General features: G+C 40.0%; 4 protein-coding genes across 5 annotated transcripts in view; 2 read left to right on the top strand and 2 right to left on the bottom strand.

The window, feature by feature from the left end:
* Nucleotides 1-5,946, top strand: part of bmper (BMP binding endothelial regulator) — a 33,221-nt gene extending 27,275 nt beyond the window's left edge. For both annotated transcript variants that reach the window (XM_004560130.3, XM_076890182.1), the window contains 6 exons: nucleotides 1,292-1,337; nucleotides 2,067-2,236; nucleotides 2,944-3,145; nucleotides 3,603-3,945; nucleotides 4,119-4,249; nucleotides 4,644-5,946. In XM_004560130.3, the coding sequence (XP_004560187.2) occupies nucleotides 1,292-1,337; nucleotides 2,067-2,236; nucleotides 2,944-3,145; nucleotides 3,603-3,945; nucleotides 4,119-4,249; nucleotides 4,644-4,825 (1,074 nt within the window). In that variant the 3' untranslated portion in view covers nucleotides 4,826-5,946. The remainder of the gene's footprint in view (nucleotides 1-1,291; nucleotides 1,338-2,066; nucleotides 2,237-2,943; nucleotides 3,146-3,602; nucleotides 3,946-4,118; nucleotides 4,250-4,643) is intronic.
* A 60-nt stretch (nucleotides 5,947-6,006) lies between these two features.
* On the bottom strand, nucleotides 6,007-13,232 carry eaf1 (ELL associated factor 1). The gene is made up of 6 exons (XM_004560128.6): nucleotides 12,955-13,232; nucleotides 12,489-12,583; nucleotides 11,204-11,340; nucleotides 10,914-11,086; nucleotides 10,450-10,671; nucleotides 6,007-10,279 (listed from the first exon to the last, which is right to left on the bottom strand). Exons 1-6 carry the CDS (start codon nucleotides 13,055-13,057, stop codon nucleotides 10,230-10,232), a joined length of 780 nt encoding a protein of 259 aa, XP_004560185.2. The 5' UTR covers nucleotides 13,058-13,232; the 3' UTR covers nucleotides 6,007-10,229.
* A 141-nt stretch (nucleotides 13,233-13,373) lies between these two features.
* mettl6 (methyltransferase 6, methylcytidine) lies at nucleotides 13,374-18,685 on the top strand. The gene is made up of 5 exons (XM_014409458.4): nucleotides 13,374-13,913; nucleotides 16,732-16,866; nucleotides 17,018-17,188; nucleotides 17,464-17,605; nucleotides 17,906-18,685. The coding sequence occupies exons 1-5, from the start codon at nucleotides 13,623-13,625 to the stop codon at nucleotides 18,046-18,048; spliced, it is 882 nt and encodes a 293-aa protein (XP_014264944.3). The 5' UTR covers nucleotides 13,374-13,622; the 3' UTR covers nucleotides 18,049-18,685.
* A 2,409-nt stretch (nucleotides 18,686-21,094) lies between these two features.
* Nucleotides 21,095-25,464, bottom strand: LOC143421113 (uncharacterized). Its single transcript, XM_076890181.1, has 3 exons — nucleotides 25,222-25,464; nucleotides 21,768-22,100; nucleotides 21,095-21,562 (listed from the first exon to the last, which is right to left on the bottom strand). The coding sequence occupies exons 1-3, from the start codon at nucleotides 25,289-25,291 to the stop codon at nucleotides 21,555-21,557; spliced, it is 411 nt and encodes a 136-aa protein (XP_076746296.1). The 5' UTR covers nucleotides 25,292-25,464; the 3' UTR covers nucleotides 21,095-21,554.
* Nucleotides 25,465-27,203: the final 1,739 nt, after the last annotated feature.

Below are 27,203 nucleotides of genomic sequence, written 5' to 3'. Positions count from 1 at the left end.
TTGGTTAGTCTAGACTCAAAGGGTGGTTAACAGGGGTAGGGGCTGGGGTTAAAACATTTAGTTAGGCTGGTTAAGGTAGTTTTAAGGGGCAAGGAAGGCATTGTATCAGCGAAGGTCCTCACAAAGATAGAATTACATGTGTGTGTGTGTGTGTGTGTGCGTGCGTGCGTGCGTGCGTGCGAAAAAAAGGGCTTCCCTGAGGCAAAAAAACTAGGTGTGTGAAAGAGCCCTCTGATCTGCACTTTTGATGGAAGTTGAAACATACAGCGGACACACACACACACACACACACACACACACAGAGGGTCCTGTTACACAGACAAAGTTCAGCAGTTGAAGTTGGAGTATGTGTGTCTCTGAAACCTTCCTGGTGTTGCTGTGAACTTGTCAAAACGTGAACTTTTCCTGTATCGCCATCTTTCATGTAACTTCTGTTACCTCTGCTTGAATGACAGCACAAAATTAGAACTGTTGATAATCTCTACCAACAAAAATGGGAAATATATATCGTTTGACCACCAGTACTTGGTTCTCAACTGTGTGGAAACAAGACTTTAAATTAGAGGAAAAAGAACAAGTTAAAATATTATGAGAGATTATTAGTAATAGTCATCATATTCTAAGTCATACATTATAATACTGTATTTTATGTGGCAGACCTACGTTCAATAACAGGGGTCCATCAGGAATCAACTCCAACTACTATTTTTCTTCCCAATGTGATGTTTATGTAAAGTTTGGTCAGAAGGTTCCTTTGCGCGTGCGCCATTAGCATCCTGCCTGCTGTAACCTACAATTTCCTTCGGGATTAATAAAGTATTCTGATTCAGATTCTGTTTTATTTTACTGTTTTTATTTATTTTTACTTTAGGCCTACTTTGTTAGTTTTCTTGCATTTACAAAACTCTGATCTTCTTTTTCTCCCAAATACAGAAAACTAGGAATAATCTGACTTAGTGATCTGTGATCAGTAGAAGAAAGTTTAACAAGGGCAAAAAAGTTAATGGTTTTTAGAAATATTTATCAAAAGAGAAACTTTTTTCCTGGACATTCTGATTCGTGTACAGTTCGGTTGAAATTTGTAAATTGCAAAGCTAGTCAGAAGCATAACAGTTTTTTCTTATTGTAATTTTCTTTTAGGTTTTTATTCCATGTGTCTATGCTTTGCTCGTGACACTGCTCCACATTCTGTCAAAACAAGTTTCCTTGCCACATTCAGGCTTCTTGTCATCTTCCCTTAATTCCTCTGTCAGTTATCTAATCCAGTGTTTCTGTGTCTGTTCTCTTGCAGAATAAAATCCTGAACAGAACTGGCTGCTGCCCAGTTTGCACTGAAAGTGAGTAAGTCCTTCTCCACCCTCCACACAGTGATTTGTGGGATTCTCACTGCAGTGTCTTCTAATCTATATATCTAGGGAAGCCCTTTAATTTGAGCCCATCAAAGTCTTAAAATATCTCAAATATATTTATATATATATATATTTTGTTTGTGGCTGCACAAGAATCAGAGTTATTGATACTGAATGTTTAGAAAGCTAATTATACTTCAGAACCTATGAATTGTTCTTTTTATGAGCAATAAAAAATAAAATCTCATCCTGGCCTCTGCAGTTCACTTGAGTATTCTCCGTGAACTTCAGTCCAGACTGTGGTTTACCCTTTGGGTCGTTTTACTTTAGCTTTTGGCTTCAAACTGCAGCAAAAAAATCCCCCAAAATGTTCTATTTCAGGACTACAAATACTCCATAAACCCCACTTGTGTATAATATAGAGTTTAGATTTAGCTGGTCAGGCAGATGTATTACCACAGTGAGTCACATTAGTGCCACATATTTCAGCATTTATCGTAAATAATTTTTCCGCTGTTAGCTGTCAGATTTCAACATGTATCCTTTTTTATAAAGTGCTTAACTTTGGGTTGCCTCTTGCTGTCCAGGGACCTACTGCTGTTCCAAAGTTCATGTTTTAGGTCACTGAGGTTAAAAAAGGCATTTGCTTTCTTTGACTTCTTTCTATATTTTTGGTTAAACATATCAAGAGCTTTCTTTTTCTTTGTCCTACTTCAGAGCCAGGCGTGTGTACAGTCTTTGGCGACCCTCACTACAACACCTTTGACGGCAGGACCTTTAACTTTCAGGGAACTTGTCAGTATGTTCTGACTCGTGATTGTGGTAGCATTCCCTCTGGAGGGCCTGGGAATAACATCAACCTCAACAGCCCAGACTCGAGCTTCACGGTAAAATGGAAGGGTATCACTTCATAATATAGCCCACAACTGAGGGCATACTTCCTCTGTAATTAAATGGAATTTGAGTGTATATACAGGAAACAAATAAATAATTATATTGTAAGTAAATTTAGATATTGGGTTGGTAATTTTAAGTAGTGTGCAATTTCATGGTAATGCTGGAGGAAAACAAACCATATTTCCCCATCTTATATCATAAGCATGCTGTACTTTTCAGGCCGCAGGCCTTATTACAGAGCGTATTAATCTTTATTTTATATTTGTTATATTGATGTGCATGCTGGATGTCCTATTATTCAATTATTCATTTATCTTACCAACTTACAACAAAAAAAATAAATACAGTCAAAATGTTACAGTACAATGATGGAACTTGATGGTTTTCTTTCACCATCACTGGTCAAATATAATTTTCAAAAGGAGTGAAATACCTGAAAGTTAGGCCGGGTTAAGCTGTATTATAGTATGTTATTGATGGAATTTAGAATACACTAGGATTTGATAAAATGTGTACTCAGAATGGGATGAAAAAATTGGGAAACTGCTCATCTCTGCTGACCTCTCTGCTGACTTTTTTCACACATTAGAAACCAAAAGCAGCTGAAATTTTATAAAGACATCAGGACCTCTGAGACCTCAATAGATCCTGAGTTGTCCTGTTTTATTGGCTTTTAATCTCATTACTTTGATTTCAGGTGTTGGTGAAGAATCACGCCCGGAGGACTCGCTCCTTCTCCTGGACTCAGTCTGTCGAGGTGAAGCTGGGTAGTTTGATCCTCAGCCTGCACCAGCACTTAACGGTACGGAAGAATGGTACTCGCATCGCCCTGCCCTACCATGGTCCTGGGGTGCATGTAGACCTGGATGGATACCTGCTCAAACTCACCACCATTGCAGGTCAGTATACGTCTTTCTGATCCAAGTTTTTAAATCAGCAAATATTGACCTCTATTTGTGGTCTCAGCTGAAGGTGAATTAATCATTGGAGAGTTCTTGATAAAATATGGCATGGCTCAGTGAGTGGAGCCTGGTTTTCCATGTATGATCGTCTATTTAACATTCTGTGTGGACCTTTCACCTGATTTGGTCTGACTGTACCTGTGTGTGGCCTTCTGTTAAGCATCAGCAGAAGCGCAGGAGTCTTCTGCCCTCTCATGCCACCCAAATAAAATATGCAGAAAGGTTATTATGAATTTTTTGTCCAAAATTAAAGCAGCTTTAAGAATAACAGCACAAACTTTGCAGATGAAAACCACATATCTGAAAAATTAGTTGATAATTTGAAATCATTCTTTTACAAGAGATGGTTACAAATAATAAAGATTTTGTTTCTAACCTCCACCTTTTTCTGCAGGTCTGGAGATCACATGGGATGGTGACAGTTTTGTGGAGGTTGTAGCTGCTCCTCATCTGCGTGGGCGCCTCTGCGGCCTTTGCGGCAACTACAATGGCCACAAGCGTGACGATACCATAGGCGGTGACGGGCAGTTCAAGTTTGACGTGGACGAGTTCGCAGAGTCATGGAGGGTCGAGGGAAATGAGGTTTGCACCAAACATCACCCGCCTCGCAGGCCGACTTCATTCCTGTGCCCCGGCAGCGTTAAAGTCAAGTTCAGGGCTCACCGGGAGTGCCAGAAGATAAAATCGTGGCTTTTTAGTAAGTGCCACAGTGTGGTGGACTTCGGGTCTTTTTACAGGTGAGGAGAAATCTCAAGTGACAACTTAATTGTTAAAGTGCCAAACACTGTAGCTTGTCACACGTATCCATTTCTCTGTCCTACCATAACCATACTTGTATGAGGCTTTCGGTAAAATCTTTTTTCATTACGGGAACTTAATCTTAAACAAAACCAAATTCTGCCCTCTTTAGGTCGTGTGTGACGGACATGTGTGAGTGTCCAGTCCATAAAAACTGTTACTGCGAGACCTTCATCGCCTACAGCAGAGCCTGTGAGAGGGAAGGTGTGCCCGTACTTTGGAAACCCGAAGCTGCTTGTATGGGTGAGTGACAACACTCATAAATCGCAGAGCATTCTGAGAGGTGCTCTTGACTATTAGAGCCAGTCTTAATGACACCAGATTTGGCTTTTTGTTTTTTGTTTAAAGAAAATTCTGCTCACTTCTGAGCAAACCTGACACTTACTGCAGCTGCCATTCCAGTTCATAGTACTCCCTTTTAGAGAAGTAGAAAAGGATTTACCTTATGTATGCTTAAATTCCCTCTTTTGCATGATATTATCATTCAACCTTGATAAAATGAACAGTATGCATTGGGTTTGGTATGAGTGCATGAGAAACAGCTAATTCCAATGAGAAGCTGCTGAGAATCTGCTCACATTGACATAATCAAGTCCTAACTTTTTCCCCTCTTTCTACCTTTTCTTCCTCTCATCAGCCACCCAGTGTAAACACGATGCAGTGTACGACACCTGTGGTCCAGGCTGCACCAAAACCTGTGACAACTGGAATGAGATCGGACCGTGTCGTAAGCCGTGCGTGGCCGGCTGCCACTGCCCCGCCAACCTGGTGATGTTCCAGGGACGGTGCATCAAACCCACAGCATGCCCTGGACGGTGACCCCTATGAGCTGGGGGAAGGGGACTGAAGGGAGGGTCATCTGAACTAAAACTAAGGGTCCAAACTAGCAAAGCAGAGTTTGGGAAGACACTAAAGGGTCTCAAGTTGACAGATAAGATGCAACAAGGTACTCAGGGTCCATAACTTCACAAGGAAGTACGCTGTCGTGACTTAGATGCCAGCGATCCAAACAATGGTGACGGACTGAAGGGAAACTCAGATGATCATCTGATCACGGAGCGTTCGATTTCTGACTTCCTCTCGCCTCTTTGTCACACTGTTACTACACCAGTCGCCACCAATTACAGTTTTGGAGAATAAAAACTAAAATCTCAAGCGACAACTTAAGTGGCATTTGGAGATTTTACAACTCACGAATTACAGGAACTACGGCATGTTGCCATGGACCCTCAGGGAACAGTCTGGGGCCAGCGGACTCCTCTTAGAGCCAACATGGCGACTGAGTTTCTCTCGCAAACACATTAAAGTGACCAACAGAGCATCTGCATTTGGAATAGTGAGATTCAAAGTCAAAGAGAAACTCGGATTCATCATATCAAAACTGAACTTATCATCTCTATTCCATCATTTCATACTGTAAGCTAGCCAGATTTATATGAAAGACAGACAAGCTTTTATATAATTATTGTTCTAATTATTAATATTATTGCTATTATTTGTTGTTGATGTTAATTTATATATCAGTCAAATGAAATGTTGTAGCAAGAGCCAGAATCATGAATATAATTGTGTTATAAATGATTTAAAGGGAAACAAAAGCTATTTATATATTTGTTGTGTATTTTTTGTTACTGTTTGAAGAGAAATGCCCAAATGTGACTCAGCTGTTGCACCATCGCAGGGATTAAGTACTGTATTGTATTATGCTCAGTGTACAGGTTGTAGTGGTTAGTAAACTGAAGGTGTTCGTGAAAGCATATGTTTCACTTGACGATAATTATTTAAGACCAGCAATATAATCTTTTCTCGAAGTTCATTTTTGACTGTCGTCCTTCCTCTATGTAGTGCTGGAGAAAAATCGAGATTACGGCTGCTAGTTCAATTCCCAAAAGAAGCCAGTGTTTAAAAAAAAAAATGAAGTAAAGCTGATTTCATGTTTATCTGTGGCTCCTTAGATTTATCTCCACTAAAGATAAAAGACACAAATCTTGAAAGAAAAAAAGATGTAAAACTATTTTAAATACATTTGCACAGCTTTAATACACTTCAAATTTATACAAACATATTTCACATGAACACATCTCTAAAATAAAACATAAGGACTAAAAGCACCAAATACATTAGAGTTCATTCAACAGCAAACTGAGTCTCCAGGGTTGTACAGGTTTTAGGGGATTAGACGTGTGTCCACCTGTTTCAGTGGTTTCACTCGCTTTGACAATTCGCCACCCTCTTTCACTTCAAGCAATGTTCAAAAGCAGAAAAAAAAATGACTGCAGTCTGGCCCAGGTGGAGAAACAAAACACTGACACATGGAAGATAGTGAATTTTCCCCCCTGTTCAAGAAGAAATACTTACATTTCACCTGCTACTGTAACTCTTTCTAGTACTGCACAGTATGACAGTCTTATAACTCACAATCATGTCTGCTTTGTTATGTGAGTTAAAAAGAAAAGACTAGCTTCAGTTTAGAACACTGCCCATAAAATGAACGTAGCTATGAGTCAATGTCAAACATCAAAATGTTGATGCTGCACATCCACTCGTAAAATCTCTCATTTCAGGAGTACAGGATAGCAGAAAACTAGAGCAAATTTACTCTCTTTTGGTAGCTGACACATCTTTTTGAATAAATGATGCACGTACTGGGATGCCAGTTACACGCGTTTTCTACTCCTTGTTGATGTTTTCAGTTTGCAAGCCTTGTACTGCTGAGGTTGTATATGGGATAGTGCTATGCTGGGAATTACATGAGGTCAGCTGTTTCAAAGTTTGTTCAACATTAAAAGGTGCAAAATGTGAGTGTGGTGGCTGGAGTCGATGGAGCATGGTCCATCCACTCCCACACAGTCCTGAGAAGAGGCTTAACAGCATCTGTATGCGTGTACATGGGATTCAGAAAATCCCTGTAATTGTTCCTTATATTAAATGTGGTTTTTAAGTAAATGAAAGTTCAGTTTTAAGCCGTCTGTACAGAGTGATGCGTACGTAAGGGGCAGCTGGATTATTTGAATACACTTGTTTCTTCCTCTGCAAATGAATGCAGTCACACAAAAAGGTTTTGAAAAAGTAGCATGTCAAAGCCTCGGTCCTGAACCACAGTATGGTATATGGGCCACACACATTACTGTGGTTGCAAGTAGGGCTGCCACAAACGATTATTTTGATAGTCGACTAGTCACCGATTATTTTTGCGATTAGTCGACTAATCAGATCATCATCCATTGAACGTAAAAGTACAGCTTATTGCACCAGCAGCATCTGCTCTTATATAACTATCATTAGCTTACAGCTTTAAGTGTTTAAGGTCTGTGCTAACTAAAAATAAAGACAAGATGATAGTTAATTGAATTCTAATTAAATGTGCAGATTGTTTCGGTGGAGTTTAATAAACTCAGCCGATTTACTCAGGAACAAATAAAATACTGAAAAAAGCCAAACAATAACATTTTTAAGTTATCTAAGTGACTTGTATATGTTTAACCTGAGTAGGGCGGTGGGTTTGAAAACGATCTGCCGGGAGTCCGGTGCTCTCATGGCCCCCGGCTAGCTATCGAGCTAGTGGGTAACAGACGCCTCCGAAAACGTCGGAGCGCTTTTGAAAATATGTGGTAAACTGAGCAGATATTTGAGGTTTACACAGCTACATTCTCGCCTGAAAATATGTTAAACGTTTATTTTGTGACCCAGAAAGAATAATAAGAGTAATATTAAAACTAATTAGCTGCCGCCATTGTTGACAACTGCGCTGGGCCGCGCTATGAATTCTGGGACACAGTTTCTTCTTCTTCGGGGTTTAACGGCAGCTGGCATCCTTGTACATGCAGTGCTGCCATCTTATGTTTCAGTCCGTTATTACACTCTTAAATCCTGCTACTTATTCCTGCTTTTGGGATCTTACAAAGCTTCAAATGACGCGTCGACTATTAAATCAGTCGTCGACGATTTTGATAGTCGACGTAATCGTGACTAGTCGACTAATCGTGGCAGCCCTAGTTGCAAGCATTAAACAGAAGAAAATAGACCTAAAAAGACGCTTTGGGTCACATAAAGCGGGTCTCTGCAGACAGCTGTATTGATTAAAATAGACCCTTACAATCTCAAATTTAACACTAATTATAATAAAGTACATCTAATGTTAATCTTAGAGTAGAGTAACTATTTAATTATTTTGATGGAAATTTCCTTTAAATATGACCCAAAACTTGTTACCAGTTTCAAAAATGACAATCATCTGGCGTTTCATCCTAAAATTTTGCATTCGTCAAAATTTCTTTAACAACAAATACTGTGACCTTTAAGTCTAATCATTCTGTAATAAAACTCCTCGGTTTTCTCTACACTGTGGCTTGTTATACTGCATTCATAATCACAAACAGGATCTTCACTGTCTCTAGCAGAAATTGGAAGAAAATCACTGATACAAATCACAATTACACATAAACTACAGAAAAAAATGAAAAGTACAATTACACACTGGTGTCGTTAAGTGATTTTCACACATTTAGGACACAGTAAGAGATCTGTTTGTGTTCTAACTACTGGAAACACTATGTTTAGTTTATACAATGGGTGGCACCTGTTCAGAGGGTGCAGGAAGCATGATAGAAAATTAATATTACCAGCTCTATGCACACACAACCACAGTGCAACAGGGATCTGACCAGTTAAAGTCTGTTTAACTTGTGGTTTGACCGACTGAGAGATTTTCATTGTCACATACAACCACTGCAGGCGATGCCTGGAAACATTTCAGAGCTGCAGTAAATGCATGGAAAAGGCGTTACACTGTGAACATTCCTGTACATCTTGCACATGACGAGGGGCATTTCAACTCTTTGGCATTTTCAGAAAAAGACACATTCACTTATTTTTTCCAAGCTAGCATGCTTTAAGGCGTGGAATGGTACAATGGTATAGGTTTTATATGAAAATACTGGAGCAAAAAATAATGTTCTCTGTTTGCAAATGATACATAGCTGATACAACAAACTTGAAAGTGATGATTAACACATTGCATGCTTCTGGGGCAAATTAGTTTCCCCCTTTAATTTGGTTCTTTGATTTTATTTAAGTATTTTAATCTTGACAGAAATTTTGTAGAAGCCAACCCCGATGCACCTGTCTCCTTTCAAATATGATTAACTTGTCAGTTATGGCCTCACAGACCGACTGGAGGATTAAAGTCTGCATTTTCCTCTGACCATCAGGAAAAAAAGCAAACACGTGCGTTTGTAACTACTGTTTCATATAAATAAGCTTAGAAAAATAAAAGCTTGTGTGTCTGGCACCACAGAGTAGACAGTGGAAGTAAAACGCAGCTGGTGAGGAAAGTTGAGCAGCTAATTAGTTAGACATTTTTGGGGGGGTGGCAGTTGAATTCAAAAGAGAGCTACAACACTAGACTTACATTCTATAGCTTACTTACATGTTATTCATACCAGCAATCTGAGTTTCTGCTCGTTGTTGACTCTTTTCTGCCCCCTTGTGGACATAAAACAAACTAATTGGAGCTTTAAAACAACATGCAGCATGTTGCCCTGTTAATTTTCCATGAGCGTAGATAAGCAAACCACAATCTCAACCTGCTAAAAGGTGACATCTAGTGAGTGTAGTGTTGCTACTTAAAAAAAAAATGACCAGCAAACAGCAAACTAAAGTTAGCATCAGCAACTGATACCGATTCTGCATCATGTTCCACAATGACCTCAAAAACTTAGTGGATGACAAAATACCTGCGGCATTTGTTTTCTTTGCTTTGTTGCTATTTGCAGATCATCTGTGCAATTCTGCTATTTTTGTATTCTTAGCAAAATGAAAACAAAAAACAAATGTTACAGCGATGATCGCACAGCTACAGAAAATCTTGCTTGCCAAACCATACACAAAACTGAAAAAAAAAATATTAATGATACAAGTAAATAAAACTAGCTGCTCTAAGTACAGAAAATATGTATGTGCACTCTAATATATAATCTTCCAAACCTCTGAAGAATTTTTCTCTTTGTCTCCAGTTTTGCTATACAAAACAAGATATACATCTAATAAAAAATACACTCTTAAGTTCCAGGCTGGCCAGCTTTCAGGATATACTAAAGCAAATTAAAAAAAATATATGTAGTCAAACCAACCTACACAGCTGGGGTCAGCTATCACAGCAAAGAAACAAGTCAACCAGGCAGAAAGGAGGAGGAGTGTGGACAGAGAGACTGACCAGCAGAGCTCAGTCGTCATCGCTGTCACTGCCTGACTCGCTGAGCTGAAGGTCATTTCCTGTGGTGAGCAGAAGATAAATGACCATAATACCAAAAATGCAGTGTGGTAGCACAGAGTCACTGGCAGTGAATGAGCAAGATTAGCAGCAGCACAGAAAACGAATGCACGCATGTATAAATTCCATCTCTTGACCTGACCAAGTCTAAGTATAACCCAAAGGTACTCACGGAGTGTGTTCATGAGCTGGTTGTTCCCCTGCTGCCGGTCAGGTCCTCCGTTGGCCATGGGGTGGCGGCTGGGTGACGTCTGGCTGAGGGGTCGGGGGGTCTCGAGCTCTCCGTCGCTGCTGCTGCTGTCATCGCCGCTCCCTGAGGCGCTGCCCGAGTCGGAGGAGCTGCTGCTGCCGCTGCTGCTCATCTGCTCTATCACCTCCACCTCTGCTCGCAGCTCTGTTAAGAACAGCAGAGAATCGCTACAGTTAACACAAAGACATTCAGCATTTACTGAAAGATTGTTTATAACAAACTGTAATGTCCTTACATTTATTTAGAACTATGTGATACTTAAGTGTGTCACGTAGCATATGTTTAATATAGAATATGTTATTTGTGATGTTAATCATAAACTATAGTTATGTCAGGAAAACCATCTCTTCTATTATGAGCTATGGCCGTGTATCACCTTCCCTTACCTCTCTTGATGTCATCGAGCTGAGGCTCTGGGGAGGGGTTGTCCTTAGATGGGGAAGGAGAGGTTTTGATCCCAGCCCCGGGTTTAGTGGGGGCCCTAAACTGAGAGGTGGGCTGGCTGGACCGAAGCGACTGCTGCTCAATCCGGGCCTGGATCTTACTGCTGCCTTCTGCCCTGTAAAACACACACACAACAGATGTGATTTCACCTGGATTTATTTAAGAGTAACATAGAAGCCAGCCTGAACTTCCCACTTCAATAACCTTAATTTTGTAATCACTGATATCTCACCTAGTTTTCTTGACCTGGATGCTGCTGCTCAGTTTCTCCAGTACAAACTCCCCAGTGTCGTGGTTAATGATGAGCACACAGTCCTTCTGGTATGGCCGCTTGTTTCCTTTGAATACTGTCATGGGAGGGGTAGAGCCCTGAAAGAAAAAAAAAGAAAATGTAAGAACTAAATATGGACAGTCTTGGCTAATTTTGCCAGACCCTATTACATTAAAACAGTGGAAGAAGGTATCATTATACAGTGCTTATTCCTGGTGTGACTGACTCGCTGACTTCAGTTTGAATTGCTTTGATTGTACAAAGTCTGTTTTTACCCTCGATACTGGATTTCTAAATGTGCAAACATAAATACAAATGTAGTATCTAAGGTAAAAACAGACTTTGTACAATCAAACAAGCTTGAAAAAAAAATCAGTATTTGGTATGACCACTGTTATTCCTCAACACAGCCGGAACTCTCTTAAGTAAGCTTTCTTGTAATTTCTTCAAGTGGCCTCCAGGAATAGTTCTCCATGCTTCCTGAAGGACTTTCAAAGCTGTTTTTGGATGTTGGCTGCCTTTTGTTTTGTTCTGTCAAAATAATCTCACACTGCTTCAATAACGTTGAGGTCCAGGTCATTCCACAACTTGTTCTTAAGGACACGACTTTCAGATTTTGTTCATCTGATGGAGATTGTAGTTTTTTGGGGTTTTATTAGGCCTACCACTTATTCTTTTATCTTCTAAATGTTCACTTTTCAACCAATTTGTCTAAGGACTCCCTGCAAACCATGCTGAGATATGCCAAGTATACACCTAATAGCCATTTGGGAATCACCTGGTTGGTGCAAATGTTATGGTATTTTATGCCAGGCAATCTGTTATAAATTGACTGGCATAAAATACTAGCAATGCTAGAAACAAATTGCCTCTGGAAATGGTCAGATACAAGGACTGGACTGAAAGGAGCAAAAAATGCAGCCAGTGTTTGAAAAAAACAAAAAACAAGCAAAAGAACAATCAAAAAGACCTTGACGAAGCCTGGAAAAGTATTGCTCAAACCAACTTAAAAAAAAAACTACAAGAAAGTCTCATAGCTTGGAAGCAAAAGAAAATGAAAAGGCATTTATAAACTTTTGCACAGTACAGAATGTGAACAGATATTCATCTAACATGCAAGTGCCACACTTCCTGGAAGTACCAATTCAGTCAGTATTTAAGGGCGATGAATTTGATGCTAGAAGAATGGAAATTGTTTTATTATTTGCTTAATTTACAGAAAGAAGTGCACATCATGCAGTCTTACTGGAATATGAGGTAGTGTTATGGTAACTTCATCTCCTTTCCCAACTTGAAGCTCTCCCTCACAGCTTGTGTCAATCGATGCTGGTTTGAAGTCATCTGAAAAGGAGATGCAACAGATAATTTAACCAGGTGCTTTAGGAGACATTGTATGTAGGTAATTCCAAATACATGGACATTTTATTAAGTCTCTTAAACAAATATTGAAAAATTATGAGCCGACGAACCCAGATTTAAAACCTGAGAATGGGGAGTAAAACGATAAAATTCAGTGTATAATGCTGCCACACCATTTGCAACAAATACTTACTTATATTGTTTTCTCCATATAATTACCCATACACAGACTGTGTAAAACACAGCCTCTCCGTCCATGTGAGAAAGAGAGTCTGACACAACAGTAATCTAACAGTGCGCTTTGTATGGTGCCAAAGTTTTATTTAACACATCGCGCAGTCTGTCACACTTACATCTGATGGTGTGAAAGGAAGACTTTGGCCTCTTCTCAAAGCTTTCTCCGAGCTTCAAAACATGCTCCTCTTTGTCCAGCAGCGGATTCGTGCTCCCGTTCATGGCTCCGTTGGTTTAATGGTTACTAAAACTCGCATTTAGGTCAAATCCCACGAAGACCCGAGAGCAATCTGGCAAGTTGAGCAGGATCAAAATAAGATACCAACTACAACACAAAGTTAGCTTGCTGTGGCTAACAGTTAGCAAAACATCACGTGGCCACGCCTTTTCCGCTTTTGGTCCGGCTCTCAAATATCGCCGAAAGTGGGCTGTGTTAGCAACGTCACCTGTTTTCATTAAAGCAAAAGATTTTTCAAAAAAAACAAACAACGCATTTCACTACATAATAACCTATGAAAATATTTTCAGTGCTTTAATTTAGTCAGTAACGAGTAATTATAGAAAACGCGCCACTCGATGAGAAACGGAATTAAGTAGTAAAGACCACACGACATCATTTAGTTAACGGACAACATGGATGCATTAAATGTGGAAAAAGTACGGCTACCCTCAAATTTGTTTTAAAATAAAACTCTAAATCAGTTAATTGGGGGTTAGCATGTTTGAAAAGTCTATTTTTCATAAGCGAGTATAAACAGAACGTGGAGACACTTTGTGGCAGTTTATCATGGCATTGTCAGAAAGTGGGGTTTTGAGTGGTGATATTAACTGTACACATCCTGGAAAAGAAGAGGAGCCGAAAGACCAAGCGAACACCCCCACTGCCAGGATTTTAACTCTGGGGGAGCAGGAAAGACTGAACGGTGAGCGGGCTCTGGTGTCTGACTTCAAACAGATGAAGCTGGAGAAAGAAGCGCAGAAAAACTGGGACTTGTTTTACAAAAGAAACACAACAAATTTCTTCAAGGATAGACACTGGACCACCAGGGAATTTGAAGAGCTCAAGGCATGCCGAGAGGTGAGGAAATATTTACAACAGACCACACCAGAGGAGGTTCATTTACAGGATATTAAACATAACATCTGTATGTTTTGAAATATTTGAGTTGTATGACTGCCATGCATGTGGTATTGTGTGAAATAGATAAAAAATGTACTGATTTTAATGTATACAATGGACACCCTAAAGGAAAATTGAGGCTTCACAGGCCATGACTTGACATTATCAGCTGTGTAGTTTCTGATTTTACTTAATTACCACCTAATAAAGTAAATGCTTTTCTCTAGAGCTGATATTTAGAGGTCAGTTAAAAGCTTGCAACTTTCAACAGTAATTTAGCATAAAGGATATTGTAAAAGTTTTTAAGTGAGTTTTTGGAGTTTCACTATTAAAAATCATTAAGCTGAGTTGAGAGACATGAGTAGACTAATACCTTGTGTTTGTGGCTATTTTTTTTTTCTTTTTTTTGCCTGTCCCGTTTGGCTCTTTTGCCATCAGAATTGTTGTCTAAAGGCAAAGAAAGATGCCCAACGGATTTACTTTACCAAATTGACCATCCCAGCCTTGCCTTAATGGTCCATTTGATTCACCTTTTATTGTTTATTTTATTTTCACTTACTGAATACGGGACAGACTTGACTGGGGGAAAGAAGGGGAGAAAGAAAGAGGGAAAGAGAAACAGCTGAGAAGAGGGACGGGGGAGAAGGGCAAAAGACAAAAACCAACAGAACGGGCAGAAAAAAAAATGCATATATCAATCACCTGGATCACCTGCTGAGAAAGAAAAAAGAAAGCAAGCAGAAGAGAACAAGAGTAATAGAATAAACAACATCACAATGATATATGGGAATATGACAGTAAATACTAAATATTAAACATTATTGTGCAGCACATAAGATCAACAGCACACAGTGTGCTTTGAGGTAGGAGCCAAAAAGGGTGTAGTTTGTGGGTGTGATCACCCGTGTGTACACCTGTGAGCATGGACACGCTTGTTTTTTTGTTTTTTTTTTAAAGGTTCCTTCATGTAATGATCTGCTAGAGGGTGTGGGGGGGCCACAGCCCCGTCCTCCAGGGCATGAAGCAGGTATGGAGGAGATCAAAACTCCAGACATCCAGAGGCCCCCAGAACACAAGAGACCAAGGAAGACCAACAGAGGGGCAGCCGCGCCACTGTCCCAGAAAGAGCTGAGGAGAGTCCCAGAAAGAGCTGAGGAGAGTCCCAGATGAGGGCTCACTCAGCAGCCGCGGAGCAGAAGCCAGGGGGAGTTGCAGTGACGCGCCCGTGAGCTCCGCTGGCAGCCAGCCGTGCCTGAGTGACCGAGCCCCAGGCCGAGAGGCCGGGGGCACCCCACCTCCGAAGTGGCCCGAGCGAGCCCCAGGCTCCAGGCCCCGATAAGCGGCCGCCAAGGAGTGAGCCGGTGTGTACCTGGACGCCCATCCCCGGACACAAAGAACCACCAACGCACCGATGTCTGAGGGAGTCCGCCACTGGCAGGGGAAGTGGTGGTAGGGGGAGATAGGCCTCCAAACCTTGGAGGGCCTGAGATGTCCCCAGAGAGGTGGCGCCTGACACCCAACCTGACATATAGACACAGACATACAGGCACACACAGATACAAACATCCGTTCCCACCCTCATGCTCTCATATGCACTTACTCCACACTCAACCAGCGTGGAGACAGACATAAAGAGACGCTGTACACACGATCACACTCCCCAAGCGTACTCTACAAACCGGGTCTAGGTACCCTTGCCCCTGGAGGGGGGAACTGCACCCAGACCCAGGTGGTGTTACCCTTTTACCTGCGGTGGGGAGAGGCAGACCGCCCCGACTCCGCAGCAGCAGGGAGGCCCCACACTCCAGACCGCAGTTGGACGGCCAACTCCTCCTCCTAGCCCCCCCGCTCCAGCAGGCCGCAGAGAATGGGGGTGAGAGAAGACTCCAAACCTCCCTCCACCCACTCATTGTAATGTTGATGCATGTGTGTTCTAAGGTGCATTTAAAACCCAGGAGGGCATGGAGCTACCTGCCAGAGAGCAGCAGGTAAGCGCATGGTCCCTCCTGCTAGCCCTCAATGTCTACGTGTATTTAAAATTGAGAGGTGGGCGACGACGCCAGGGGTGAGGTGTACACCCTGATGGTACTTTGGATTCCGTGTATCGTGCCCACCCCCAAGATCCTATATGTATGTGTAACGAGAGTGTGAGTAATGTGAATGTCTAAGTTGTGGGATAAAATTGAGGCAGAGGCAGCCAGAAGGGGACAGGGGGGGTAGCCTCCTCTGCACCCTGGTGACATACCCCTACTCCAAGGTCCTGCATGTGTGGGTGGTTGTGGTGGAGCGGGAAGAGGGAGGCAGCTGGAGATGGGGAGGGAAGGAAGGGAGGGGCAAGTGACCCCTCCCTGGGGCCAGCTCCCCCGCTGACCCCAGTAGGCACCCCCATACTCCGCGACCCGCCAGGGAAAGGGGGCCCAGGCCCATCCAGACCGGGGCCCAGTGCAGCAGCGCCTCCCGGCCCCACATAGCCCGGGACATTCCACCCAACCCCACCACAGAGAAAACTGCACCCACCCCACCATCCACTCATCTTCCAGACTACATAAGACAATAAACACCCAAGGAAGCATGGAGAACTATTCCTGGAGGCCACTTGAAGAAATTACAAGAAAGCTTACTTAAGAGAGTTCCGGCTGTGTTGAGGAATAACAGTGGTCATACCAAATGCTGATTTTTTTCAAGCTTGTTTGATTGTACAAAGTCTGTTTTTACCTTAGATACTACATTTGTTTGTGGCTATTTTTAATTTATCTTTGTCCCATCTGGCTTGCAGTTTGAGTCCCAGAAGTTGGTGCTGCTGGAGGCAGGCTGTGGTGTTGGAAACTGCATCTTCCCTCTGCTCGAGGATGACCTCAACATCTTTGTTTATGCCTGTGACTTCTCACCACGAGCTGTTGAATTTGTCAGAGTAAGCTCTATTAGTGAAGCTGTAATACTACTTTACATTCAATGGATTCAGACATTTTAACCTGAGAATCTTGGAATCAACAAAAAGAAAAAACCCCACTGAATTTTGTAAAAAAAAAACATTCTTTCCTTTGTTTTCTTTGTGTTAACAGCAAAACCCTCTGTACTGCCCCGACCGCTGTTGTGCCTTCCAGTGTGATTTAACTAAAGATGACCTGATGGAAAATGTGCCAGAAAGCAGTGTGGATGTCATCACACTCATCTTCGTCCTGTCAGCTGTCCATCCTGACAAAATGAAGCTGGTTTTGGAGAACATTAGCAGGGTGAGAGCAGAGATGGCGTGTGGATAGATTTAGTATAAGTCTGTACTCCCAACAGCTTGTATAGTTTAAATGAAATGATAGGTGGGAGAGTTCTCTCCTACTGGAACTACACAAGGACTTGCTTTCTGTACTCATAATGTGGATAAAACGAAATGTTTGATTGAAAGAAGCCTTTAATCTGATGATGTATTTGGTGGTTAATTTCTAGATATGCTTTTAATGTGCCACATTAGTCAGATTGAAATAGTTTAATGTGATTTGCATGTGATCTTAAGGTTTTGAAGCCTGGGGGATTTATCCTCTTCAGGGACTACGGACTTTATGACCATGCCATGCTCCGATTTAAACCCGGAAATAAGCTGGGAGAGAACTTCTATGTACGGCAAGATGGAACTAGGTCCTACTTTTTCTCTAAAGGTCAGTAGTTTATTCTAAGGAAGTTATTTTTTGTTGATACTAACTTAGCTTATCTCTATAATTAGAGATAGATATATATATTACCGGTTTAGAAATGTGTGAATTGAGGCTTCACACCTTTTATTTTATTTCAGAATATCAGCACATTCATATGCAAGAACATTGACCTTTCCTTCCTTGGTCACTCATTGTTGAGATAACCTTTTCAAGTAGAGAAGGCTCAATTTATGCATTTCATCTTTTTATGACACATCAGAAAATCTCTAAACCTTTTTCTTTCTTTTTTATAACTGCCCTCAGAGTTCCTGGCTGAGCTGTTTGAGAAGACGGGCTTCAAGTGCGTTTCTAATGACTATGTTCTTAGAGAGACTGTCAACAAGAAGGAGGGACTTTGTGTACCCAGAGTGTTCCTGCAGAGCAAATTTATGAAACCAGAGAGCTGAACTTTGCGTTTGTCGTCTCACAGATCTACAGAGGTTTTGCAAAACATAGCACTGAAATGTTAGATAAAAACTGGACAGTAAAAGGTGAGGGAAATGTGTGCCAAAACTTTACCAGAATGGAAATTGGGCCATCAAGGTAACTTAGCAGTATGTACTCCTGCTATCTGCTGACCAAACCACCTGAGGAAGGCTCCCAGAAAAGCTCTGCTCCCAACATCTAAAGGGATTTGATTGGATTTTTTTCAGGGGAAAGAAAAGGCATTAAACATGGTTGTTTAAACGTTCACAGTTTGTGATACCGTTCTGAGAAACACTTTAAATATAAACCAGTAATATGATTGCTAATAGAATTATGACTTTCTTGCCCTTCATTCCCCTAATATTGAGTTCAAGTCATCATTTAAAAATGTATTTTTTTAAATAAATGTATTTTATTATTTTCCCACATATACTGTGAGAGGACATGGTAATCTGTGTTTTATAATTTCCCACTTTTTGATGTGAAATTTTAAAAAATTGTTGAGGATGAAAAAGCAAAGCCTCTCATTCTGTTTGAGGTTCACATTTTATGGGCCATGAATCCCTGTGGTGGATGTATGGATATTTCCACGTTTAAGAATAAACATGCTAAATTTGCGCCTTTTTTTCTAAACTATCTTAACTATCTCTCCTTCAGACGATTCAATGAAAACGTCTTCCCTGGCAGATGTCACTGAATGTTCATTGTATAGAAACAGAGAAGAAACCTTTAAGGCTGCTAGGATGCCAAAATCTAAGACATCCACATTGCCCAAAGCATAAATACAAAATAGATAATTCAATTATCTATGAGTTATAAATTATTATTCTGTAATGTTTTTCAACTTGTAGATTAAGACATTTCAGTCTATATGAAAAACTAGATGAGCAAGTGTGTGAACAACCTTCGAATCTAAATATTTATTGTGAAGACGTTTTATTTCCTTTGATTTCTGAGTAGCAATCAATTCAAAGACTAACAGTAACACGGGCTACTAAAAATGCATAAATTAAAAATCTATTTAATGGAGAAAACACAATAACAAAAAATTAATGACAGGAAAATTATTTTATTTTTTCTTCCTTGTACCCATTTCGAGGACTCCATATTAAACAATTTAGTTGATAAAAAATTTACATTGATCACACTGGAAAAGGTCTTTTGAAGCATAAACACCTGTAAGCAGTATGAGCACAAAGCTATCAAAGTTCTCAACTGTGACACACAAAGGCCTAAAAGAGAACTGCCCTTACTACAGTACCATAAGCTGCTCCCAAGATCAACATGTTTGCCGTTGTTTCGATTTAACAACAAATATAAGAGCTTTTATACGTGAATGCAGTTTAGTTAAGTTTTGCATTCATGTATGTTTGCCTTCATCGTACTGTACATTCTGCTAAAAAAGACCACTGTGGTGAATCGGTTTAGGGCCTGTCAAGCTACTTGCAACATGCACTAAATGTGGCTTCCTGTTCAGCAGCTGTGTCGCCCACTGACTTTCCCAGTTTAGAACACATTAAAGATTTGTTGTGCCTCTCAAAACAGAAATGTAATTTGGTGTTTGACACAGTGCGATTTATTGGCATCACAGTGTTTCATGTCACAGATATGAAATTACCATTTTCAGATTTTATATGTTACCCAGTGGTGAAAGTAAAAGATTTTGGGCGGCTTTAGAAATCACAGTGAGTATCAAAATTGCATAAATCCCTCTAAAATTTAATGTAGTCAAATAAAATAATCCAAAATGACAATTATTTGAGTGAATGGGATGTGGGTAAAGATTAAACTAATAAATATTTATATTAAAATATAATTCAATCTTGTAATATATTGAGCTAGTAAAGTGGGCTATATTGTTTAAACATTTCACGTATGTTTTTAAACATGAACAAATATGCATTTTCATGACAGTAATTTCATAATTTGCTAACTAGTAAAGCTGGACTAGTACTAGATTACAATCATGAAGATTGTGTCATTAATTAACACAATGTAATATTCTGATTCTGAAAACGTTTTCTGTGGTTCTGGAAGAAAAGTTGTGGTTACCAAAAATGTAACGAAATTAGTCTCATTCCTGAGAAATTGCCATTTGCTTCAGTTCTACGTAACAAATTTTTTCATGAATTAAGACACCCTTAAAAATGTTGAAAATTGTGATTAGTGAGATCCGGTGATATGTTAAGCGAGGTGCCCTATTTAATCTGACCATGCACGCTGCTTTAAGACTGACTTCAAAGCAGTACAATGCAGTTGATACAGTTTCCTGTCCCGTGGTTTGGCTTCTTCGAGCTTTCTACTAGTAAAGCGAGAAATGAAAGTGCCAAGACAGTTAAAGATGCTCGTACCAGTTCATTCTAGGTTATGGTTTTTTTTTACAATCATTAAATAAAATATGATGAATGATTTTGATCAGTAAAATAAATACAACTAACTAATTCTGTTGGAGAAATTAATGTTTTATTAGTATTTCTGCTATATTTTGTGGGGATTATTTGTATTGTTGAGTTTTATTTTTTTATTACATTTTCTTTCTTTATGATTTATTAATCATCATATATCCCAATTCAGGTTAATTATTTCTGCCGTGGCTACGTGCTCTCTAGTGTGTGGTTTTAAAAAATAAATAAATAGGTGAGTATAAATTTGGATGATGACATTGTGGTCTGAGAGATAGAGGCAAGTTCCAACCTTGATATATTTTTTTAACCTGGTGATGGTTGCTGTGGCTTTTCACACCTTTTTTGCAACCAGCTACTGCACCGACACAGTCAAACCAGCACGTACTTAAAGGTCTGTTTGTTCCACTGAATCTCTCCACATTGCAGCAGCCTGGGTTTCTTTCCTTCTCTGCTTTCACTCTCAACATGTGTGCACAGCATGGCTTCCAGGTGCAATTTTAACGCTTGATTGTTATTAATTTGTTCGTCCAAACTGCGTTTTGTTTAATTTCAGTTTCCACACCAAATTATTCTGGCAATGATGACAGAATCTGATATCCAGAAAGAACTGCATTTACTTAGGTCAGTTTAGCAACATATTTCTTTATTCTTTCTCAATGTATTTTTAATGTTCCCTTAGATTAGTCCAAAATTCACAGCACTAGTAAAATACAACCTAATATATACAAAGTAAAATTGATTTGTATTATAATATTAGCCTCCCCTATTCTAAATGACACAGAAATAAAAAGTAGCTGCTTTGGGACTACTACTACTGTATATTAAAGAGATTACAGACAGAGGAGTCGTAGTGATACGATAAATCTTTAATATGCAACTGAAGCAGTTATACTCTATGATGAAACATTAAATTTGTAAAAAAAAAAAAAAAATCATTTGTTGCTGTGATATAAGAAAAATGGTGAAAAATATGTTTGATCCATTTACTTCATTCAGCCAAATCAGAGCAAAGAGGTGTTCTTGAAATGCTTTTTGAACAATATTCATCAAAGTATCCATCCAAAAAAAAACAGCTGCCTCAGTCACTGATCTGTAAAAGAACAGACAGAACAGCAGAATGAGACATCAAATCCATATGTGGTAGAAACTGAGTTTATCTCCCCGCCTTCCCACAAAGTTAAAAAATTACAAATATTTCAACTCCTCAAATACAAAGCCGTACTGAGGAGTAGATTGTTATAATCAAAGTTCAAAAATAATAATGACATATTTAGTGACTCTGATCATGAAAATACCTTTGACAACAACAGTGATAAAATGGCCCATGGCTGTCTCTCCACTTGCTGTACACACAGCCTTGCACTGAAAGGTACCAGCATCCTTTGGTGTCACGTTGAGGATCTCTGTCACAACCAGTCTGCGTCTTTTCCCTTCAGAGATTGTCTCACTCACTGTTGTGAAGTACTTTTTGGGGTTAATTAGCTCAACACTTCCACTGGTGACATCATGCCACACAACATGCACCACACCACACGATTCGAAGTCGTAATGTGCCTCACAAGTTAGTGTGACTGATGAGCCTATAGACGGAGTGAATGTCTTCTGTAGGTAGCGGACTTCTAAATTATCTAGAACATAAAAAAAACCCAGTGTTAATATCTCGCTTCATGAAAATAAATTGAATTCCCAAATCATTTTTGAGTCACTTAAAGTCAGTGCTACTGGTGTGTGTTAAAATATCATCTGCCCAATGGGAGCTGTTCAAAGAGATGGTAAACTGGGTGTGATGGGTCTTTTATGATGTTTGTTGTTTTCCAGAGACAGCAGGATGTTCTGATATTGTTCGGAGCAGGTATGTGTGTTGTTTTCTCTACAGTTATATTAACTCTATGAAGGGCCTTTTTGTGAGCCCCAGAGCTACTGCTTCTCATTATCAGGACATTATAGGTCAGGACACTCTCAAAAACGACACCACCCATGTTGTGGCAGGTTGAATTTCCTGACAGCTGCCTGGAAGTTTACTCACTGCTGTGCTTTGTCGATCAAACAGTGCATTTATTTTTTCTACTGCTATCTGCAGTTTTAAGGATTACTAATGAAAATATTATTGCTTATGTTTTTACAGCAAGAGTAAAAACTAGATGTCTAGGTTTTCTTCATAACAAAATAACAGATCAGCAATTGTCAGATAAATTGTGGTTATATTTCATTCTTCCTTGAATTGCTTACTTTTTCTAACAGAAATAAATCAAGAAAAGTGAAACTGTATCTTTGAAATACCTGATATCTAGACTTTTTTTTTTTCTGCTACCGCTAAAAAGACTTATGAGGTCATGCAACTTTCACTGAGAAAATAGGGACTCAAAGCACCGTTCCTCTTCTAATAAACCACTCCTCTTACTGGAATGTTGTGTAAGCTGACTACCACACCCTTTTCCCTATCGGAGTTATATTCAAATGTATTATCAAGTGAAATGGCGATGGAGCTAGACCAAGAAAAGCTCTGCTGTTCCATATGTTTGGATTTACTTAAGGAGCCAGTGACCATTCCCTGTGGGCACAGCTACTGCATGAATTGTATTGAAAGCCGCTGGACTGAAGAGGAACATAATAAAAGCTACAGCTGCCCTCACTGCAAACAGACCTTTGCACCAAAGCCAGACTTGGTGAAAAGTGCCATGTTTGCTGATTTGGTTGAAGCCCTGAAGAAAACAAGACTTCAGTTTGCTCCAGCTGATCACTGCTATGCCAAGCCTGGAGATGTAGCCTGTGATTTCTGCACTGACAAAAAGCTGAAAGCCCTCAAGTCATGTTTGGTGTGCCAGATCTCCTACTGTGAGCTCCACCTTCAGCCTCACTACGAATCCTCTGCCTTTGAAAAGCACAAATTGGTTGAACCGCTAAAAAATCTACAGGAGAAATTTTGCTCTCATCATGATGAGGTGATGAAGATCTTTTGTCGCACTGACCAGCAGGCCATCTGCTTTTTGTGCTCTGTTGATGAACACAAAAATCACGACACAGTCTCAGCTAAAGCAGAAAGAAACCATAAGCAGATGAAGCTTGGGGTGAGTCGGGAAAAAATCCAGATGAGAATTCAGAACAGAGAAAAAGATCTGAAAGTTCTTCAGGAGGAGATTGAGGCCATCAATTTCTCTGCAGATAAAATAGTGAACGACAGCAAAAAGATCTTCACAGAACTAGTTTGTCTTGTTGAGAAAATGAGCTCTGCTTTAAATGAACAAATCAGATTCCGGCAGAAAGCTGAAGTTAATCGAGTTACAGAGTTAAAGGAGAAACTGGAGCAGGAAATTGCTGAGTTGTGGGTGAAGGATGCGGAACTAGAGCTGCTCTCAAATACTGATGACCACATCCAGTTTCTACTTAATTACCCTTCACTGTCACATTTAAGTGAGTCCACAGACTTGCCCAGCTCAGATGTCCATCCTCCCCTGTACTTTGAGCATGTGACAGAGGCTTTGTCAGAGATCAGAGGTAAGCTGGAAAATGTTCTAAATGAGGAATGGCCAAAAATCTCACTAAAAGTGACTGAAGTGGATGTTTTACTGCCAATCCCAGAGCCAGAGACAAGAGAAGAATTCCTACAATATTCTCGTAAAATCACGTTGGAGCCCCAGACTGTCAACCCGTGGATATCATTATCTGAAGGCAACACAAAAGCAACAGTGATGAGAGAAAAGCAAATATATGACTGTCACCCAGACAGATTCACTCACTGGCTTCAAGGCCTCAGCAAAGAGAGTCTGACTGGGCGTTGTTACTGGGAGGTTGAGAGAAGCGGTGGGGGAATTTTAGTAGCTGTTGCATACAAAGACATTAGCAGAACTGGGGATGAGAGTGGATTCGGAAACAACGACAAGTCTTGGGCATTAGGATGTTTTGACTTTAATTACTATTTCAGACATAACAATATGAAAACTTTACTCTCAGGCTCTCAGATGCCCAAAATTGGGGTGTTCCTGGATCACAGGGCCGGTACGCTGTCATTCTACGGCATTTCTGAAGAAATGATTCTCCTTCACAAAGTCCAAACCAAATTCAGTCAGCCGCTATACGCCGGAGTCTCGGTTTACTGGGCTGGAGACACTGCTAAGTTGTGTAAACTAAAGTCAACTTGGTCAAAAGAGGTTGATGGATAAGATACTGCTTTTAATTACGTGAAAAAGGGAGATTTGACCTGTGCATTGCATTCTGTAACCCCTTAATGCCTATTATATCATATTGACACTGAGTTTTTTGGGGGGTGTTACTCCTCACTTTGTTCTGGTCACTTTTTAAATCCAATGTAAAAACAAAAGGTTAGTATAAATGTATCGATGATGTCAAATACTGAAGGTCAATATTATGTTGTAAGCAGTGATACACTCAGGCTTTATGTTTATGAGTGATGCTTCTTTGGTATTAAGTCAGTGAAAAGATTAGAATAAATATTTCACATACTGTAACATTTTCTATTATTCCCAAAACCTTTAAGCCTCACTTTCAAATACGGTTAATGGTCAGACTACAAGCTGTTATTAACACACATTTGATTGTAACAAGGTTATACTGCCACGGATATGTCTACATACATATTCTTATATTTAGATGATTTTCTTGGCTTAATGTAGGAGTATAATTAGAAATGACGTATGTATGGTTTTATTGAGATAGATTTTCTGGCGATGACACCATCCGTTATCAAGAAAATAAAATTTAGAGAAAAAAAATTAAAAATTGTTTACTAACCTGTCTCCTGAGCAAACAACAGCGGAAAAGTCATGAACAGCACCACTGCAAAGCCAGTAAACCATGACATTGTAGATAAGATACAACAGCAGGAATCACCAAAGATGAACACGAGGACCACAGCACAAATGGCAGACTAGGTTATAGGTTTCACATAAGATGCATGAACACCACTGGCTGCAATGTGTGAGTGTGTTTGCAGATGCGTGGGTGGAGGATATGCAACTCTGTGCTCAGCTATGTGTGACTATCTGCATTCGTTCTGACCACCACAAACCTACTGCCTCTCTTTGCACTCTGTTGAAAAAACACTTTTTTGTTGCCTTGAATGCAGCTTTCACTTTTACTGAGCACTACAGTTAAAATTCAGACTGTCTTGCCCCTGTCTGTGTTGTCAGGGGCAACTCCCTGCACCATCTTAATTGTGACTAATTATTTTGTTTTTATTTTTTCACTGGGGATCGCACTGCAAAGACTGAACTATAAGTCAGTTGAAACCAAGAATAACTTGCACCAGACTGATGGAAGAGAAAAGTGTGGGGAAGAAATAGAACAACTCATGATTTCAAGCAAATTGTTGATAGAAGTAGTGTACAATCAGACAGCACTTCACATTGTAAATGGATATGACCCAATCCATACTACTAAAGCAGCCTGTTACGTCCCTCTGCAGCCTCTAATCTGCTCAGTGTGTTCAGCTGGTCCTAATTGGCCACACCTAGTCAGGTGTGGATAAAAGCATACCTGAGGCAAGCTTCCCAGGGAGCTCACTTGTCTTTGCCTTGGTGGCATCAGCCATTTTAGCCAACCTGGTTTTCCATTTTAAGATAAAACCCTCTTCTCACCCATACTCTGGTATTCGTCTCCTTTTTTATGTTGCGGCTTTGAGCTGGGTCGTAACAAGCCCAAGTGTTTCTCAAAGCAAAGAAATGAGATATTCTTTGATGGCCAAGCCAGTCAGAATATTCAAGCTAGTAGATCTCATTTTTAGTAGAAGTAGATGTACATAAATCTTAGTGAAGAATACTGTATAGAAGAATACTGGGTATATCCATATGTACGCGTGTGTGTATGTGTGTATAACTTGCACATATCTTTCTTGTGTAAATGTACATTTGTTTGTGTTATTGTTTAAATACTTACGCTATTGTGTATTTCACACACATGGAGAGATGCCAAACTGCCTTTCATTGTTCTTGTAACAGTGAAAATAAAGAGCTATTCTATTCTCTATACCTTTTCCAGATCCACTGCATACAACAGTCCTGTATCCACAGAGGGTAAGATAAAGGATTCTGCTGCTACCAGAAAATCAGCATCCATGTACTTTTACCAATATGTGGGCTAGCTCATAATGATTCAGACACTTTTTATTTCCTATTAGTTTCATCAGGCAGTTACACATATTTTAAAGTGAAAATTGCCTAAAACAACTCAGAAAAGTTGGTTCTCAGTTACTGTTTGAATATAACATGGCATCATTATAAAACCATTTGAATCACATTATTTAAACCACCATAGTCATGGCTCTGATATTAGTGTGACAGCAAGAATAAAACCTGGCTTATCTTATTTAGGCAATAAGTAACTAATGAGCTTAGTGATGACAATGTGGAAGCATGAAGTAAAAGCCCAAGATCCAAACCTTCCCACATTATCTGTGAATCACCATGGTGGCTGTGGACTGTACAGAGTTGCCTCCAGCAAGCTCCAGTAATATAACTCTAGGCATATCATTGTATCCCAAATAATATGTTAGCCTGAAATGAAATCACTATGTATTGTTAGCAGCCAACTTCCCAGAAGAGACTAACATCTACTAACAGTTCACATGGTTTTATATGAGACTGTGTATCTATTTAACTGGTTAAAACTGGTGGGGAGTGGGAGGCACTGAACTAAGAGGTGACTGATATCAGGCACCAATTATCGTGTATACAACTGCCCCCGCACATTGTTTTATACTCATATGTCTGCAGGTT

This window comes from Maylandia zebra, linkage group LG11 (genome assembly GCF_041146795.1).
Source record: "Maylandia zebra isolate NMK-2024a linkage group LG11, Mzebra_GT3a, whole genome shotgun sequence".
NCBI classification, from domain to species: Eukaryota; Metazoa; Chordata; class Actinopteri; order Cichliformes; family Cichlidae; genus Maylandia; species Maylandia zebra.
This window is presented reverse-complemented; position numbering and strand designations above follow the sequence as displayed.